General features: G+C 43.9%; 1 protein-coding gene across 3 annotated transcripts in view; it reads left to right on the top strand.

The window, feature by feature from the left end:
* The window catches only part of Dock8 (dedicator of cytokinesis 8), a 184,598-nt gene that overhangs the window by 64,958 nt on the left and 101,246 nt on the right, over positions 1-18,394 (top strand). For all 3 annotated transcript variants that reach the window (XM_050157606.1, XM_050157613.1, XM_050157623.1), the window contains exons 5-10: positions 780-903; positions 2,734-2,943; positions 7,839-7,924; positions 12,515-12,581; positions 14,123-14,272; positions 18,162-18,242. In XM_050157606.1, coding sequence (XP_050013563.1) covers positions 780-903; positions 2,734-2,943; positions 7,839-7,924; positions 12,515-12,581; positions 14,123-14,272; positions 18,162-18,242 — 718 coding nt within the window. The remainder of the gene's footprint in view (positions 1-779; positions 904-2,733; positions 2,944-7,838; positions 7,925-12,514; positions 12,582-14,122; positions 14,273-18,161; positions 18,243-18,394) is intronic.

Below are 18,394 nucleotides of genomic sequence, written 5' to 3' on the forward strand. Positions count from 1 at the left end.
GTGTGTGTGTGAGAGAGAGAGAGGGGGAGAGAGAGAGAGAGAGAGAGAGAGAGAGAGAGAAGAAGAAGAAGAAGAAGAAGAAGAAGAAGAAGAAGGAGGAGGAGGAGGAGGAGGAGGAGGAGGAAGAGAAGGAGGAGGGAGGGAGGGAGGGAGAAAGAACGGGAACACACACCTGTGAATCTTGGCCTCATGCTCGCTAGGCACACACTCTACCGCCGACACTGACCTCCATTCCCAACCCTTTGAGAGCTGTAGTGAAGTTCTAAGAGTGGGACTGTGAATGTCAGCAATGACTGTCGGTCCGTACATCATCTTTGTGTGTTTTTCCCTTAGCCATGTCCTGCCTTTCTTACTCACTATCAAGAACATTGATGTGGAGATGACATGGCTTCCTCTGTTTCTATCTGCAGTCTCTCTGTGCTGCTTCTACACATTGCTAGATTCATCTCAGCTTCTTGTGCTATGGTCACGGTTTAGCTTCAGCTCAGAGCCAAGTGCCCCGCAGCTGAAAAGACCACACCTCTACAGTGGCATTTTTCCCAGGCCATTCCTGCCTTTCATAATGGGCCAGCCAGGAGGCAAGACTGTGTGTCCCTACAGCAGAGCCTTGTGTGAGGCCGGGTGCATAGACGGAGGCACTACAATTGTTCTCTGTTGAACGCTCTGCGACTTGGTCCGCCCCTATGTCAGTACTTTATTTTTAATCTAATGCTTTGTCTCTTTCTCCCTCTCTGCTGCTCCTCATCTCCCTCCAAATCAAATCATATCAACAATGAAAGAAACCAAGGAAGTTCAGATTTTTGCAGCTTTAAAAAGACCGGATCACGGAGAGATTTTCACAAGACGCTTCAGAAACAGACGTTTGAGTCAGAAACTTTGGAGTGCAGTGAACCGGCCACTCAGGTATTTCCTATCAACAAACATGGTTGCCAGGTGACGGGCTGGCTCTGCCCAAGGCATGCTGTCAATTTTTTAAAAAACTAGAATAAATGTAAGACTCGTAAAACATTCAAGTAGGAGGAACTCTACTGTTTGAGTCAGTGGCCGTTTTCCTCAAGTTGGTTTGTGTCTTCAGAAATCAGTGTTCAGACAGAAACCCCAAAGCACAGTGATTAAGATGGAAAAAGTGAAGGGCCTGCAGTTGGGGGAGGGACCTTCGGTGGACCCCTCCCTGTGAGAGCCAGGGTGGTTCAAAGCCGTCACTGTCAGATTGCCTAACCTTTCTTATTGATCCCTTCACACCACCTCCCTGTCCCCAGGCTCTGTCATTAACCTTTCTGGGTTATAGATGTCTTCCCTGGAAACCAAGGATGGCACTAAGTGTCATGAGGCCACTTGAGGAGTGAGTCAGAATGTGTAAAGATTTTTGAATGAGGCCAGCTTCACTTATACCGCTAATGCCAACAGTGCCACTACCCGATAAATGCTGGCTACTATTATTGCCGTTGCCATTATTTTCATAAAATGGTTACTTCATGATTCCATGCTGTGTACACCCATGTCCACAGAAGCATTGCTCCAAGTAGCCAAAAGATGGAAGCAATCCAGCTATCCACTGTGGAAGAGTGGAGCATCAAATGTGGTTGCCTAGCGACAGCGGAGGTCTGGGGAGTTATTGTTTAGTGGGTGTAGAGTTTCAGTTTTGCAAGATGAAAAGAATCATGAAGATGGACAATGAGGACAGTTGTACTACAGTATGAGCGGGCTTAACTCTACCAAAAGATGACTGAGATGTATTTTATGCTATATACAGCAGAAATGTACAAGAGCTAGTGATGATCCAAACATGTTATTTTAAATGATGGTGTGCTAGTCCCTCGGGCTCACATTATAGGTCAGAAAGCAAACAGAGACGAATGAGTTCCCATTCATCTGAAGCTGTAAGCTGTTGCTTGAATAGCCAAGGCAGTTTTTCTTGGTTGGTGTTTGCTCCTCTAACCATTACTGAAGTCCTGTAGTTACTTGTGGGAGGCACCCAGCCTCAGACAGGCTCTGCTGTAGTGGCTAAGTGTATCCCAATCCCATATATCTGTACTTGTAAGCTTGACGCTTAGCTTCAGAATATATATGCATTTTTGAAGTCTCCTTAGAGTTTATTTTCTTTTCTTGCCTCAAAACCCAGGCTCTGAAGTTGATTAGAAAAAGGTCCCTCTAAAGCCGGGTGGTAGTGGCGCACGCCTTTAATCTCAGCACTCGGGAGGCAGAGGCAGGTGGATCTCTGGGAGTTCGAGGCCATCCTGGTCTACAAGAGCTAGTTCCGGGACAGGCACCAAAGCTACAGAGAAACCCTGTCTCGAAAAACCAAAACCAAAAAAAAAAAAAAAAAGGTCCCTCTGTTCACAGTTTAGGCTCTTTATGCCACCCCTTTGTCACAACTCTGTCTGGCTCCAGGCCGAGATGTGAGCGTGGTTCCTAAGAGGCACGGCTTCAGCCAGTAGCTACTAGAAACGGTATCATTTCAAATCCTTGCCCCGGACTGGCTTATCCAACTGATAAATAATGTATGCTTCCAGGGAAAGAGAAGCTCACCAGGATAGTCCCACCAGGAAGCCAGGACCAGTTGTGTCAAGTCCTTAGTTTCTTCAAACCAAACCAAACCACCACCACCAACAACAAAACTCCTTGAGAGCTGAGATCTATAGACCCCAGCTGTAGCAGTCATGAATTGTCCCTGAGCCTAGTTCTCATTCGTGCCCCTAGACCCTCATGAAGGTCAATTGTTTTCTCTAACAGACAGGACCCCGCCGCTTAAACGTGCTGTGTGATGTGTCTGGGAAGGGCCCCCTCACTACTTGTGACTTCGACCTCCGCAGCCTGCAGCCTGATGAGCGACTGGAAAACCTGCTGCAGCTGAGTGCTGACGACTTTGAGAAGGAGAAAGAGGAGGCCCGCAAGACCAACCGACAGGCTGAGCTCTTTGCCCTGTATCCGTCTGTGGACGAGGTGGGTGCAGGTTCCCGTAGGGGAGAATAGAAAATCGGTGTGCTTTTCTGCCCTCTGCCAAGGCAGAGCAGTGTGTGACTGGCAGGATGCTTACTGTGTGACTCTGTTTTTCACGTAGGCACACTTGTGTCAGAGCAGAACCACTTACTGATCATCATACTGATGGGATTCTTATAACAATAACTAGAATTTCCATAGCACTTTAACCCTCTAAACATTTCAACGGTCTATATACAGAGCCTAACTCAGAGCCAACCATCCAGTTATCTGAGGATGTGTTTCACAACTAATCCATCAGAAACACGTATTACTTAAAGCTTGGTGTTAAGATTCCCCCCCCCCCCCAGTGACTCCAGAGAGCATGTGAAAATACCTGCTTTGAACATACTCTGGACAGAGATAATCACAGCCATGTTCCCAGTGTGAAGCTTGAGAATCCTGTTTTCCCACCTCTTTATTTACTGAAGTTGGCCCAGAGCAACTTAGACATTGCCTGCAGTCACTTGCTGGAGCACTTTAGATGACGTGAGAGGTGGCCATCATTGGATGTGTTTCAGCTCCTTGTTTCGTATGATGTTTTCAGCCTTCATCTTCGCTTGTCAGGTCCCCTACACGTCCAGGTCTTTGCCACAACAGACAGCTAAGCTGCTCCATCTCTGCTGCTCACGTTTTACAGAAGGTTCAGTTGCAAGAACCAAGACCTGGGGGCTGGCGAGATGGCTCAGTGGACAAAGTGCTTGCCTTGCAAGCCTGGAGACGCGGGTTTGATCCCCAGGATTCACATAAAGGTGATGGGGAGAGAACCGACTCCACAAAGTTACCCTCTGACCTCCACACGCCCTTTGTGGCACACACACACGCCCAAGTGTACACATACAAACCTGCATGCCCAAACAATAAAAATTAATAAGACTTGGGGGAATTTTGCATAAAAGATAATGCACCTGTCTATAGATGTAAGTCTCTGAGGTTTGGTCCCCAGACCAAGCAAGATGTCAGAAAACCTGGCCTGGCCTGTCCCTGTGCTGCTGCTCCTGGGACCCAGCCACTTCCCACTGGTCTCTGAGGGGACAGCACGAAGCGACTGGAAGGAGATGAACATCAAGTCCACCGTGGCGGTGTCGTACAGGACAGTGACCAGCTCGTCATCCAGCCCCACCCTTAGGAGGATGTGAGGGGGAAGTGTCCCTCAAGCCCTTAGAATTCCTCGCCTAGAGCCGCATCTCTGATTCCCAGCAGCCAGCATGGCAACTTCCATGTAGGTCCAGGTCCCTCACGGCTCTGGTTCCCACCAGCCAGAGTTGTTCCTCCCATCTCATCTTTGTTTTCCAGCCACCTTGGTTTCTTATCTTAGTTGCAGATTTGTGTGGAGCCTCAAATGCTCTGAAGCAGATGAAAAGAAAATACCTTGGGACCAGAAATACAGAGCAGTGGGCAATGGTGCGCATCACCAAGACAGATGACCAGAGTTTGGTCCCCGAAACCCACACATTGGAGTGAGAGAACCAACTCCCAAAGGCTGTTCTCTGACCTCCACCCCCTGCTGCCCCTAGCACACACAGAATATAAATAAGTGGGAAAATTGGAGAGCATTCTGATACATTGAAAAAGGATTGCTCGCCATTAAATAAATCAATGAGGGAGACTGCTCATTGGGTAAAGTGCCTACTGTCAGCACCTGCATAAACACGGCACACTGTGGCATGCGTCTGCAACTCCAGCTCTGACAGCAGAGATAGAGGGGTCCTGGGGGCTCCAGGTTCAGTGGGAAACTTTCACTCAAACATAAGGTAGTGAGGAAGACACCTAATGATGACCTATGACCCGCATGGGCAAGTACACACACACACACACACACACACACACACACACTCACAGTATCTTTCTTTTTTATATGGGGCATATAAAAAGTGTTTCATAGACAGGAAGTAGCCAAGACTCGTGGGTATACAGATAGGAGAAAAAGATTGATCAGAAGATAAAAAGTTTCAGGTAAACTGGAGCACTGTATTTTACTGACTTATTTTACTGTATGATGACCACAATTAGTGATAAGTTAGTGTATATTAAGTTGTTAATAAAAATAGTCTCGGCTGGGCGGTGGTGGTGTACCCCTTTAATCCCAGAACTCGGAGGCAGAGACAGGTGAATCTCTCTGAGTTCAAGGCCAGCCTGGTCTATAGAGCAAGTTCCAAGACAGCTAGAGCTTTTACACAGAGAAACCCTGTCTAGAAAAACGAAAAACAAAAACAGAAACAAAGAAAAACAAAACAAAAATCCACAAAATTTTTTTTATAAAAGGGACTAAAAGATCACATTTGGCCTTTGCTTTCTCCCCTTATGTTCATCTCCGTGATGAGGATGCTAAGTGTAACAGAAGAGACCAAAGTGCCAGCTAGTGGTAGTGCATGCTTTTAGTACCAGCACTCAGGACATAGAGGCAGGCAGATCTCTGTGAGTTCAAGACCAGCCTGGTCTACAGAACAAGTTTCAGGATAGCCAGGGCTTAACACAGAGAAACCCTGTCTCAAACACCAGAGAGAGAGAGGAGAAAGGAAAGAGACTAAAGGGGGCATCAGAGGAGAGAAGAAAGTACAGGAAGGGAACAGGGTGTGACAGACATTCACCATCAGAGTCTCCCTGGGTTGAATGGGAGGATTTCCAGTCTGACTTGACTCAAAGAATGGCCCATAAACTGTTTTGTAGGATCTTTGTTTTATGGTTTTTGAGACAATGCAGGAATTCAGATGGGGGCTGACAGTTAATCTTAGCTCGGATCCCATGGCCTGCTTTTGTTGAGTGGAGAGGAATGCTGTAATTACCTTGCTAGCTACTTGTAAACTGGAATGTGTAAAATGCTCGAGAGCCTCCACACCAGCCCTTTAATGTTTTGAAGCTGTTCTCAAAGAAATCATGTTCGTGCTTGTCGTTTGAACCTTAGCCAAGAAAGTCCTATGGAACAGAGGTGAATTCTGTCTGCTCTAAAAGGATTGTAAATGCTGACTTTTTTAATGGCACACTAATAAGATTATTTTATGTTACCTCTTTTATTTCCCAGTAAAGAACATTAGAAGGGCAAATTTTTTTGTTGAAATTTTAATAGTCTGCAGAAAAGGCCGAAGTAGGAGTCAGCTGCCAAGTTTTAGCATGTTAGCCCTTTCCTGATCCTACCCCTTTCTGTGACAGGCATCTCCTGTGTTAAGCCCTAAGATGCCCTCATTCCATCCCACACCGCTGCAGAGTTCACTGCATAGTCTATTGGCTACAAGTGATGGAACCCAACTAAAGATTTTAGAAAGAGGAAGCGGGTCCCCACTGGCTCTCATAACCAAATCCCAGGAAGTCAAATGTTCAGTTGGCTCCTGGGATCAACAAATGGAAGACTATCATGCTTTCTCTCTCCCTCCTTCTCTTCTCTTACACACACAGACACTCACAGACTCATATGCATACATATGCACATTTACACACATACACATAAAAACATATACATGTATATCAACATATACACATACACCTATAGTATACACACATACACCTATAGTATACACACATACACCCATACATGTGCAAACTCATGCACACACATATACACACACATAAGCTACATACATGTATATAAACACACACATAAGTATACATACACACATAGATACACATAAACACATATACATCCCAGGATGATGAAAACCTCAGGAATCCATTAAAGCGTCTCATTTCTCCCTTCTGCTACTGGGCTTTATTTTGTATTTCTGATAAATGTGAAGCCTCGATACATTCAGATACAGGAAGCCTAGGAAACACATCATCCAAAAGCAAGATACGAATATGAACCTTGATTTAACAAACTGATCCAAACTATTTAGTCACAGTCAGAAATTATAGTTAGTTTTTAGGTCAGTGTTATTATTGATGTTTTGAAAGTCCCCGTGTGTACTAAAATACTTGCAGATGAAACTGTATTGTGTGTGGGCTAACTCTTTGCTGTTAAATCATTCCGCATTAAGTGTGGGGAACTGGCAAGGGGCTTACAGACAAAAGCGGGTGGCCTGAGCTGAAATTGTTGACGGCAAAGTGTGCATAAACGGTGGTTCGCTTTATTAGTCCGTCTGCTTCTCTGTATATGTAAGCTTTCCTCAACCAGAACTTATCTCAGAGAAGATCCCAGAAGTTCTAATTCAAACCAAAGCTACTGTTAGAAACACATAAGTGTGGTGTTTTTCCCTAGTAAGTGGGTCTTCCCTGCAGATGTATCTGCTCTGGTAATCTCGAAAGTCCCAGCTTGCTCTTTGAGAGTCCAGCTCACCTTCTCTGAAGGGGAGCCAGTAGTTGCACCAGCAGGATGCCACTTGGGACCTCAGCAATGGGAGCTGTGGGGTGCGGAGGGAGGGTGGAGCTGTGAGGAGGGAGGGAGGAGGAATGGTGGTGAGTCCACCACTTAGATCATCCCCCCAACCTGGGTACACCCTGACAAACACGTAGAGTAAATATAAATTTTTTAAAAAAAAAAAAGCTGGGAAGAGAATTGTTTTTGATTGTGTATTTGGAAGGAGAAGCAGACTAGAACTGTAAGTTTTTACAATGCCGTCTGATAGATGTTACTAAGCCACAGCCATGTTTGCATTTCCTTCCTTCCTTCCTCCCTTCCTCCCTCCCCCTCCCCAGTCTCCTTCTCTTAAATGCTCCTTTTCTGAGAGGAGAAAATGTTTGCTGTACATGCTGGCTTTGAATGGTGAGGGATGAATGGCAAACTCCCTTCCCAAGACAGAGCGTTATTCTGCCGCTAGAACTAAAGCAGGGACAAGGAGGGCAGCCCCTCCTCCCCTGGCTTTTCGCCAACCGCAAAGCCCTGTGGAAAGTTGCTAATGATTTCTTTACCATGTGATCAATGACAGGAGGATGCTGTGGAAATACGTCCGGTACCGGAGTGTCCTAAGGAACATCTGGGCAACAGGATACTGGTCAAGGTGCTGACTCTGAAGTAAGTATCAGACTACTGCCCTGATGGCCACCTTGCTCTTTCCATGAAACGATGCCTGCATTGTCATTATAAAATGTACACACATTAGAAAGGGTAAAGAATGAAATAAGTAAAATACTTCGGTACTTTCTTCATGCACCCCAGTGCCTGCATGCTCCCCACAGAGTGCCTGCAAGCCGCTCTCCATATCCACAGACTGCGGAGATTAGCTCTTCCACTTTTTCAAATCACAGACATTTTTTGAGGATATAGGAGATGTACCTCAGTGGTAGAATGTGTGCTTAGCATGAGCAAAGACCTGGTTTCCTACTGAAAAGAGTACATAAGCCAAGCATTTTCCACACATGGGTAGGACCATCTACTAGTCAGTGAGAGGCTCGCGTCCATAGTTCACAGTTTGTGATTAGACATTAGACCAGATGACCTGCCCTATGATGCTGATGCTCTATCTCCCTGGTTCTACTCCACAACTCATGCAGTGACCAGTGCTGGCTTCGTTTTATCCCTTTAGCCAATTCCTTAGGCTTTTCATGTACACTAGTGTCTGCCACACTCACCCCTGTGATATACTTGTGTTCAGGACGTCTGCATACTGTCTGTCACACTCACCCCCACTATATACTCAGTCCGGCCACCTTTAGACGCAGTGAGTTTGTCTCTGGGACTAGAGGAACTTCCCCAAGGCTGACTGTCCTCAAGCCTTCCAGACTTATCCAGTACATAAAGTGCAGCAGCTGCTCTCACAGGTTGGGAAACTTGTCCTGCTGAGCTAGATATGAATTATTTTAAAAAATATGGAGTCACTTGAGTTTCTCTAATGAGAATTGTCAAGTCATTTCTAATGATGTTTTCCCAGCTCCTAAAGGAGAAATTAAATAGAATTGATGTCTATAGCCAATGCCCTCGGCCTGTTTAAGTGACTTAAATGGTATTCATATTTGTGCACCCATGAGAGAAGAGGCAAACCGAAGAAATGGTCCTAACTACAAACTGGAGGGAAAAAAAGAAATTTTAGAAACTTTGAATGTGAAAAATGAATAGTAAAACTAGCAACGGTATGGAAGACACACTTTAGCATTGGTGTTGATCTCTGAGTTCTGTCTATAATAGCATGGAGCTTACTAGCGAGGACATTTCTAATGGTGTTTTCATCTCTTTCACCATTCCCGCTTTGCTTTTGGGAAATAGATAAAGCCTCAAGGACACAGAAAAAAATTACACTGGTGCCAATTCTGAAAATTCTGAGTAGCAAGAAAAAAAAATAGTGGCCATGAAATATTTTTTCTGTTTTGTGATGTTTTCCTGTCAAATTAGTGGCTGCACATGAATCTACTGATATTTTAATTATCATCTGCCACCTCATGGCCCCTCATTCAGCACCTGTGACCTGGCTGACCTTCTGGTCCTGTGGCCAAGGCCCTGCCATGCCACGACATGTAGGTTAAGATTAGTCTTTATCATATTTATCAATAATACTCAGAAGTTAAAGGCTGGGGTGAAAACCTACTAGTTCAGAGGCTGAGTAGCAACTAGTTGACCTTGCTTTATAGCCAGAGACACCACAAGAGATGCATCCTTCCCTCATCCCAGAACCAAGAGGACACCCAAACTCCAGTCCCCACCCTTTCCTTCCTGTGTGTCTTTCTATGCAAATTTCTGGCTTTTCTATGGCCAATTCTGGTCAGTCTGTTCCTGGCTCCACCCCCTGATTAGCTATAACTTCATTGGGCAGTCTCAGAAGTGTCAGAGTGCAGTCAAATTATCCCACAACAGTATTTAAGGTAGGGGAATCTTTTAATTTAAAATTTAATACTCTTATATGTAAAGTAACTTCCATTCAGAGGACTCTCTTTAGCACTGAGACTTTAATGTACACTAAATCGTGCCACGGAGTGGTCTTAACACACTTTGGGAGGCCTCCCATAACTGTCTCCCCCAATGGATTCTGCTCCTGTAGGGTCTCCCAGGTGGACCCAGAGCTCCTGCACGGTAGTCTCTGATGCTGGTGTCTGAGGACCACACCTGGAAAAACAATGGTAGAAAAAGCCCTTGCCCTCTGCTTAAAAGAGAGAGCCTCGCAACCTGCCTCTGAAGTTCCTAGCTTGGTGGCCTTTGCCAGGTCGCTTCATTTCTCTGCAACCCCCTTTCCTGTAGCAGGAGTGTGGTCTCTGCACACTGGAAAGAGGAAAGGGGTTGGCATGTGTGAGCTGCACCACACTGGAACTATAAGGCATCATAATGGACTTCTCTCTTCCCTAGTCCACAAGAACCTAGCGCTCAGTACAATCTACCACACGGCAGTGCTCAGACCCTTTGCCTGTCACAGAGTCCGTGCTTAAGTACAGACTGGCCCTGCCAGGAGACATGGAGACATGCTCAGCACAACAGACCCTCAGTTAAAGTTCTATTTCCTGCCAGGCATGTCGAATTATGCCTGTAATTCCAGCACTAAAGAGGCAGAGGCAGGGGGATCACAGTAGTTTCTAGGGCCAGCTTGGGCTACATAGCAAGACTCCCATCTCAAAAAGCTGAAAAAAGGAAAAAAAAATGCTATTTTTCCGACAGGAGAAAGAACGAGAATAGGCATTTGCAGTGTGTGTGACAAATGCGTGTAACAAAGTCCACATTTTTGATGTGTAGTTCAGTGGTGTTGAGTGCAAGGACGTTTTAGTACAACCATCACCACCACTTACTTCTAGATGTTTCTATCTTTCCAAAGTAGGACTCAGCACTAATCCCCATGACCCACTCCTCCCATCTCCCGATAACCATGCATTACCTTCGAGCTCTTCATTTGACCGTATAAATACATTCCATAAGTGGAATAGTACTTGTCCTTTCAAAATGGGTTTATTTCATTTAACATATCATATATATATATATGCATACAACAGAGCATTTTATATGCCCAGTTGAATATTTCTGTACACATGCAATGTGTTTCCCTTCTTCTGATGGTAGATGTAGGGGTTTGCTGTGGTATGTGATACTGCTGCTAGGCCTGGTTTTCTATATATGTTACATACATTGCCTTAGCATGATCCTTAAGACATGCTTGAAAATGGGAAAGGCAGTGTTCTTTCCTTACTTTGCAGGTAAACAAATAGAATTAGAAAAGTTAGGAACAGGTGGTAGCAGAGGGAACACATCCCAGCTTTGTCCATGAGTATACCAGTATTCCAAATTATCTCATCACCAAAGACGGCATGGACCAACTGGCCCTTTTGTCTGCCTAAAAAGGCCTTTTGAGGAAGAACTATATGACAGTAAGCCAAGCCCCTCACATGTGCCTTGAAAGAAAATCTGCCCTAATTCGCATGGCTTCTGAGGCAATAATAACAGTCCAGCAACTTTACTGGTGCTGCCAGTAGGCAGTATCCAAAATCATGGATTGTTAAACTGAGAGACTTGGAAGGTATGCCTATATTTTACATGTATGTATAACATGTGGCAGAATTAGTTTGTGGGTCTTTTCCTAAAACCTATGATTTCAGGAAGAATCAGCAGTCAGGGTGAATATGAGAGGCTTCTAGTTCTAGTTTTGGTGGGGTGTCAGGTGTGTGTGTGTTCAGAATCAAACCTAGAGCCTGTGTATGGTAGGCAAGTGCTCTTTTCTTACAATAAATCCCTGGTCCCAAGAGCTCCTCATTCTAAATCAAACAAGGCCAGGGCACCTCAGTATTTGCCATGTGCTGAATCCCTTCCCTTCCCTCCCCTGTCCTCAATCTACCTCAAGGGAACAGCCTTCCGCAGCAGCTAGGGCCAGCCACACGTTCATTGGCATTATGGCCCAGTCAGCATCTTGATTTTTCTTCTGTAAGTCTAAGGAAAAGCAATTAAATACTTCCTTTTTAACAAGACTAAAAAGTCTTGCTCATTAGAATTGAATAGTAGACCTTTGGAACTTTTCATTTATTTATTAGTTTTTAATTATGTGTATGTGTTGAGGAGGGGGCACATGCATTTGAGCCCAGGTGCCTGCAGAGGCAAGAAGAGGGTGCTAGCTCTCCTGGAACTGGGGTTACAGGAGGTTGTGCATCTCCTGCTGTTGGTTCTGGAAATCAAACTAGGGTTCTCTACAGGAGCAGTACTGACTTTTAACTGCTGGGCCATCTTTCCAGGCCCAAATGGTAGAGATTTGATATCAGCACAAGAATGTAAGCAAGTCCATTGCCTATGACATAGAGACTATTCTCTAAAACATGGCAGCTACACGAGGAATGGGAAGCACCTGTCTGGGATTGTGAGTCCCCAGCATGCATATGAAGCAGTGTTTTGGATCAGACCAAAATTCCATTCAGCTCATTCTCTTGCTGTACCACCAACAAGCACTTTTTTTTTTAAAGCAAACATTTTTAAGAGAATGTAGTCTCCACCATGACCTCAAATGATCTGGAATTTTCCATTAACTTCACATAATTTTTCCGTTAGTATCTGTGTATTTTCTCACACTGGTGGCGTTACCCCTATATTCCTGGAATTATGTTCACATTTTTTTAAATGATTTTATATATCCATGCACTTGTAGAACATTCAAACTTATCCAGGCTAGAACCTCATTGATTTTTTTTCTCTCTCTCTCTCTGACAGGTTTGAGATTGAAATTGAGCCACTGTTTGCCAGTATTGCCCTCTATGACGTGAAAGAAAGGAAAAAGGTATGAAAATCAAGAGCCTATCTCATGCCTCCCACATGATTCATTGGGTTTATGTTTTCAACCTCACTTCTGTGTAGCAATAAAGCACATCAGGTGTGTGTGTGTGTGTGTGTGTGTGTAGGGGTGTGTGTTGCATGGGTAAATGTTGACGTGTGTGCTGTGTAAGTAAGTAAGCAGTGTGTGCTATGTGGGTGTGTATGTGTATTTTCAGGTATATGAATCCCCAGCATTTAGGAGAGGATACTGACTGATTCTAAGAGCTCACTGACCAGCCTATCTAGCTCAACCTGTGAGCTTCCAGTTAAGTGAAAATCCTGTCTTAAGGCAATAAAGTAGAAGGCAAAAGAGCATTTTTCTCTTTCTTCTGCATGTAACACACACACACAACCAAAACAAACAAAAACACAGACACACACACAGAAGGGGGGGAGAACTAAATGGGTTCATTGTGAATGGCAGATGCCATGCGTAGCAAATATCTAAATTGAAATATCTAATTGATAGATTCACTGCATGGTGAAGATATCACCAACTATAAAATATTTTTCCACTGAAATAATTCAGTGGCCCAAGATTCCTCCTTGAGGTTTTTGATGTTCTGTAGTTTAGACGTTTGTAACCCCAATAGGATGACAGCCATGCTTCTGCCATTCTTCACCCGTAGCTGGCTGCACTGAAGGAAATGTGAAGCTCTGGAACAACATAATAGATGGACTTGGTATTAACGAAGAGATTAGATGTCAAAACAAACAGGTCTTGGGGGCTGGAGAGATGGCCCTGAGGTTAAGAGCACCAGCTGCTTTTTCAGAGGGCCTCAGTTCCCAGCACCCCCACGGTAGCTCACAACCATCTGTAACTCCAGTCCCAAGAGATCTGATGTCTTCTTCTGGCCTCCCTGGGCATTGCATGAACATGGTATACAGACATACATTCAGACAACATGCCTATACACATAAAGTAGAATAAATAAAAAATTAGGTCTCAGTTGGTTTCAGCAGCAGTTCTCAGGGCTGGAGGACTGGGTTAGCAGGTAAGAACACTTGCATGGAAGTGATGAGGACTGGACTTCAAATCCCAGCATTCATAACAAGCCAGGTTCCCCACAAACACTTGGAACCCCAGCTCTGAGGCAGGCGGAGACAGAAGATTGTTGGCTTCTAGTCTATGTGTGTGCATGTGCTCACGCGCGCGCATACACACACACGTGGTTTAAGAGTGATCTTGTCTTGAAGGAATAGGCAATGAATGGTGAAAGAGGATGTTAATACTGTTTCCTGGCTTCTGTCTGCAACACAGGTACTCACACTCTCACACATATGTGCACATAAATAAATAAGCATATAAATACATAAATAAAAACGGCAATTCTCAGACTTTCATGTGCACAAAATCATCTGGAACACAGGATCAAGCACAGGTTCTAAGGCCCCATCACCAGGTTTCTGTCTCTTTAAGTCTGGGTGATTGTTCACTCTTGTAGCACCTTTAGACCAAGAATAGAACAGCTCTGACTAATTGCTCCCATTGCTGCTCATTTACAGATCTCAGAAAATTTCCACTGTGACCTGAACTCTGACCAGTTCAAAGGGTTCCTGCGAGCTCACACACCCTCCGTTGACCCATCGAGTCAGGCGAGGTCTGCAGTGTTCTCAGTCACCTATCCCTCCTCAGACATCTACCTGGTCGTCAAGGTAATGATGCACAATCCACGCTGCATGTTCTGATGTTCGTGTTGTTGTCACGTTGTCTGTGAGGTTGGGTTGTTTCCTTCTCGGCAGTTCTTCCCTTTCCAGTAACTTCTGTTTGGACACCAGAGAGGCCGGGGTTGGGGGTCCCTAGGTTGCCATCCTGATTGTGTGGTCAGAAACTTTGTGGTCTTCTGTGACTCAGGCTTCCTGAGACTCGGTTCCTCATCTGTGCTGTAGAGAATGAGTTGTCACAGCTACAGATAAAGCCTGGCCCTTCCTAACTAAGGAGATCACCCTCAGCCATCCTCCTGTGGAAGGTTGCCATGGTGAAAGGAACACAAGCTCTCAGACAGTCTCCCGGTGGCGTTCATGTTTCTCTAGGTCCCGCAGGGCAGCATCCCCAGTCTGGCCTCTGACAGACAACGTGAGATGTGGGTGCACTTCCCAGCCCTCACTCTCTCTGTTATCACAGAGCACGTGTCCAGTGAGACTCAAGGTCTGTGGGCCGTTATCCATAGACTTCACAGTATAAATAGACTACACTTAACTGGAGACTGACCATATGAGAGGATTTTAATAGACCAGAGCTCTTCCCTATGATTAGTTTGAATCTGATAACAAGCATTGGGTGTTTAGCCATCTCCAGCCAAGTAGGTACACTTTTTGACTCTCCAAGGCAAAAATTTGTAAATAGTTCAACACAAGTAAACCCAGGTGTCTGATCTCATGGACCATCAGACTTTTATATTTGGAACATTTAGCTTGGTATCCTGTGCCTGTATCACTTGGATTTTCATGTGATCTGATAGTAGTGGATATAGATTCCTAAGAATTCAGGCAGCCTGGAGGGTACTTCCTTTATATTATTTCACAAAGATGATTATAGCCTGAAGGAACCTGTTTAAGGTTCTGAAAGTTTAAAATCCATGCCTGGGACTGGAAGGTATACCTCAAGGATCGCAGATGACTTGTTAGCACTAGCCAGCAGGTACCAGGTCTAGGATTTCATCCCTAGGAACTGAAGAAAAAAAAAAGAAAATGATAAAAATAAATTTTTTTTGTTAAGAATAGTGTCTGTTGCTATTGTTGTACCCTTCCCATGCTTCTCACTGTGGCACTGAATTTGACATATAGTAAAGCTTAATTTCAGCTATGACAGACCTGTTATTAAATATACAATTCTCTCAATGAGCAATCAACAAAACCACACTAGTTCTAGAGCTAATTTTATTTGCAACTGTCCTTGATTTTTATTAACCTACAATAATTACCTAATAGTAGAAATCTGTTGGTTGCTACCACTGACTACATGTGTTCTCAGATTTTTAAATGTGGAGGTGTACTGACTTGACAGTAACAAACACATTCTAAGGTGTCTAGATATATTAAGAAATTTACATCTACACTGGAAAGCATTCTTTGTTTGGTGCCTAGTTTTCTTAGAAGACCATCATTATAGCTGCTTTCCCTCAAATACATGGTAAATGGTGTTGTAATATTTAGACAGCCCAGGTAGATGTCATGTGATGTAGAAAGGGGCTTCTCACTTTATTTTTGTTCTCAAGATGAACATCAAGATCTTAAGTAGGTTGGGTCACCTAGTTCAGCTATCACAGATACTACGGTGAGATATTGTTTCAGGCTTAAAGGCTTAGTTCGGGATTTTGAGTGTGTGAAAGGATTTGTTTCACAAGAGAAGATGGGTGTGAACCTCAAGCTTTTAAAAAAATGTTTCAAAATTGATAAGGTAGGCATTACACCCACCTCTCCTGGTTTAATAAGTGCATTGGAAAGTAGCCTCTTTACCTTGAAACTCTCAGCTGTTTCTAATATGCCTAGACACATGAAGACTCGCATGTTCTAGTTCACACAACTACACATCAGCCAGGAAGGACCATACATGAGGTGCTCATATCAGACCGAAGTTCTCGTAAAGTCATTGTGGCCCAATGCAGCAAGACCTAGACTCTCTTGGTTCTAGATTTTGAGGAGCCTTTCCAAGGGTTTCAGTTAAAGCCAAGGCATGTCCAGTCCTCACCACAGAGTCCCTACTGAAGGATTCTTACACGAACCCTTTTCTTCTTCTCTCTATCCCTTCTTTCCTCGTTCCCTCCTTCCTTTCTCCCTGTGGTGCTGGGTATGGAGTCCACAGTCTTGTACATGGAAACCAAGGGCTCTGCCACTGGGCTCCAAATGCCAACTTTGAAAGAGTCTTAATCTCTACTCAAGATTTACGTTAAAGACCTTGTGTTTTGTTGGTATTGTTTGGTTTGCTTTGGTTTTTCAAGTCAGGGTTTCTCTGTGTAGCCCTGGCTGTCCTAGAACTCACTCTGTAGACCAGGCTGGCCTTAAACTCCTAGTGATCCACCTGCCTCTGCTTGCTGAGTGCTGGGATTAAAGGTGTGCTCCACTACCAACAGACAAGACCTTGTTTTCATTATTTGAATTCATGGACTTTCAAACAAATTCTTCCATTTGTTCTGTGGGGTCCTGTTTGTGAGTTTTGGGAGAAGAGGAGCCATGTTTCTTGTATTCATGGCTATTCTCCCCAGCAGCTAACATAATGCAGACTTTTTGAATGAAGAATGAATGAATGCTGGTGGTGATCGGGAACACTGGTCAGTTTCTGGTTCAAGTCCTTTTCACCCATGTTTCCAGTGGGTTTCATTTCTCAGAACCTGCCTTTCTTATGCTGCTGGCAGTGGGATGGACTTTTAAACAACTCTTTTGTAAAAAGAGCCTCTCTACTGGGTCTACCCACTGAAGTTGAGCAGCTTTGTGTCACTTCCCCTGAAACTCCATTGAACACACCTCCGTCAGTCGGATATTCAGATTTGAATAGTTTCTGCCTCACTTATGATGGTGCCTATTAAGAATGTGCCCACGGCATATGTTGACCAGATTTCTTCTTTGGGAGTCTCAACTAATGACACAGGCTAATGGGCTAAATCTTAGCACCTAAGGTCACTTACATTTTCCCTGAATAAAGAATTAGAACATCAGAAATTTCTCCCTTTCTTCCCCCTAAACACGGTGCCCATATTTATGACAATTGATTGGCAACACCTTAACTTGAAGGAAAATAGAAGCAGATGCTTGGTAGGGCTAGCACTCATTAGGAGAATGAGAAGACACCCATCTCAAGACGTTTCCTTCTGTCTGTTAAATCCAGAGAAGCAGCCTCAACAGGAAATACAAGGGCACAATTACAGATGATTTATTCTGTTCATTTATTCATTTTGTGGAAGGTTTTAGTTCCCAGCCTGACTTTTACAGAGACCATATCTCATTTTTACTTTGTAAGCAATAATAAAGAAAATGAGCTTTTCACTTCCTACATGTGTCTCCTGGGTTTTGTTTTATAAAATAACTTTCATTGCATTTTTATTGTAGATATACACGTGTTTATTGTTTAAAATAGAAACTTCTAATCAGCAATAGGAAGGAAATAAAAAATACACATAATCCCATCATATAAAAATTTGCCATCATGTTATCATTTGCCATTATCATCTTTTTAATATGTCTTGTTCCTTATTCTCCTCTGAAATTCTGTGGTAGTCTCCACACTACACACACACACGTACATACTTATTGTGGGGTTTTTTTTTGAGACAGGGTTTGTCTGTGTAGCCTTTGCTGTCCTGAAACTTGCTCTGTAGACTAGGCTGGTTTCAAACTCAGAGATCTGCCTGCCTCTGCCTTCTGAGTACTGAGATTAAAAACGTGTACCACTAGCCTCCAACTCCACTGTATATTTTTGTATATTAACATTGAAGAGCATATGTAATGAACATCAAATATTATCATTAAACATGATTTTATGGTTGCATGGATCCCATTATATGACTATAGCTCACTCATTTTGTTTTAATATTATTTTTGTTCCTAGATTGAAAAGGTCCTTCAGCAGGGGGAGATTGCAGACTGCGCAGAACCCTATATGGTCATCAAAGAAAGCGATGGTGGAAAGGTACGGTCATCTAAGTACTGGTGACATCTGAGGATAAACAAATTTCCAAAGTGTTCCACAGAATAGTTAATAGTGTTAGACTATAATATTTCCCATCTGAAACATGAGTAAATTATACATGAGAGAGGAAAGAGAAACCAGTTACTGACCTG

This window comes from Alexandromys fortis, unplaced genomic scaffold, assembly GCF_014885135.2.
Source record: "Alexandromys fortis isolate MF-2015 unplaced genomic scaffold, M_Fortis_MF-2015_v1.1 scaffold_10, whole genome shotgun sequence".
Classification (NCBI taxonomy): domain Eukaryota; kingdom Metazoa; phylum Chordata; class Mammalia; order Rodentia; family Cricetidae; genus Alexandromys; species Alexandromys fortis.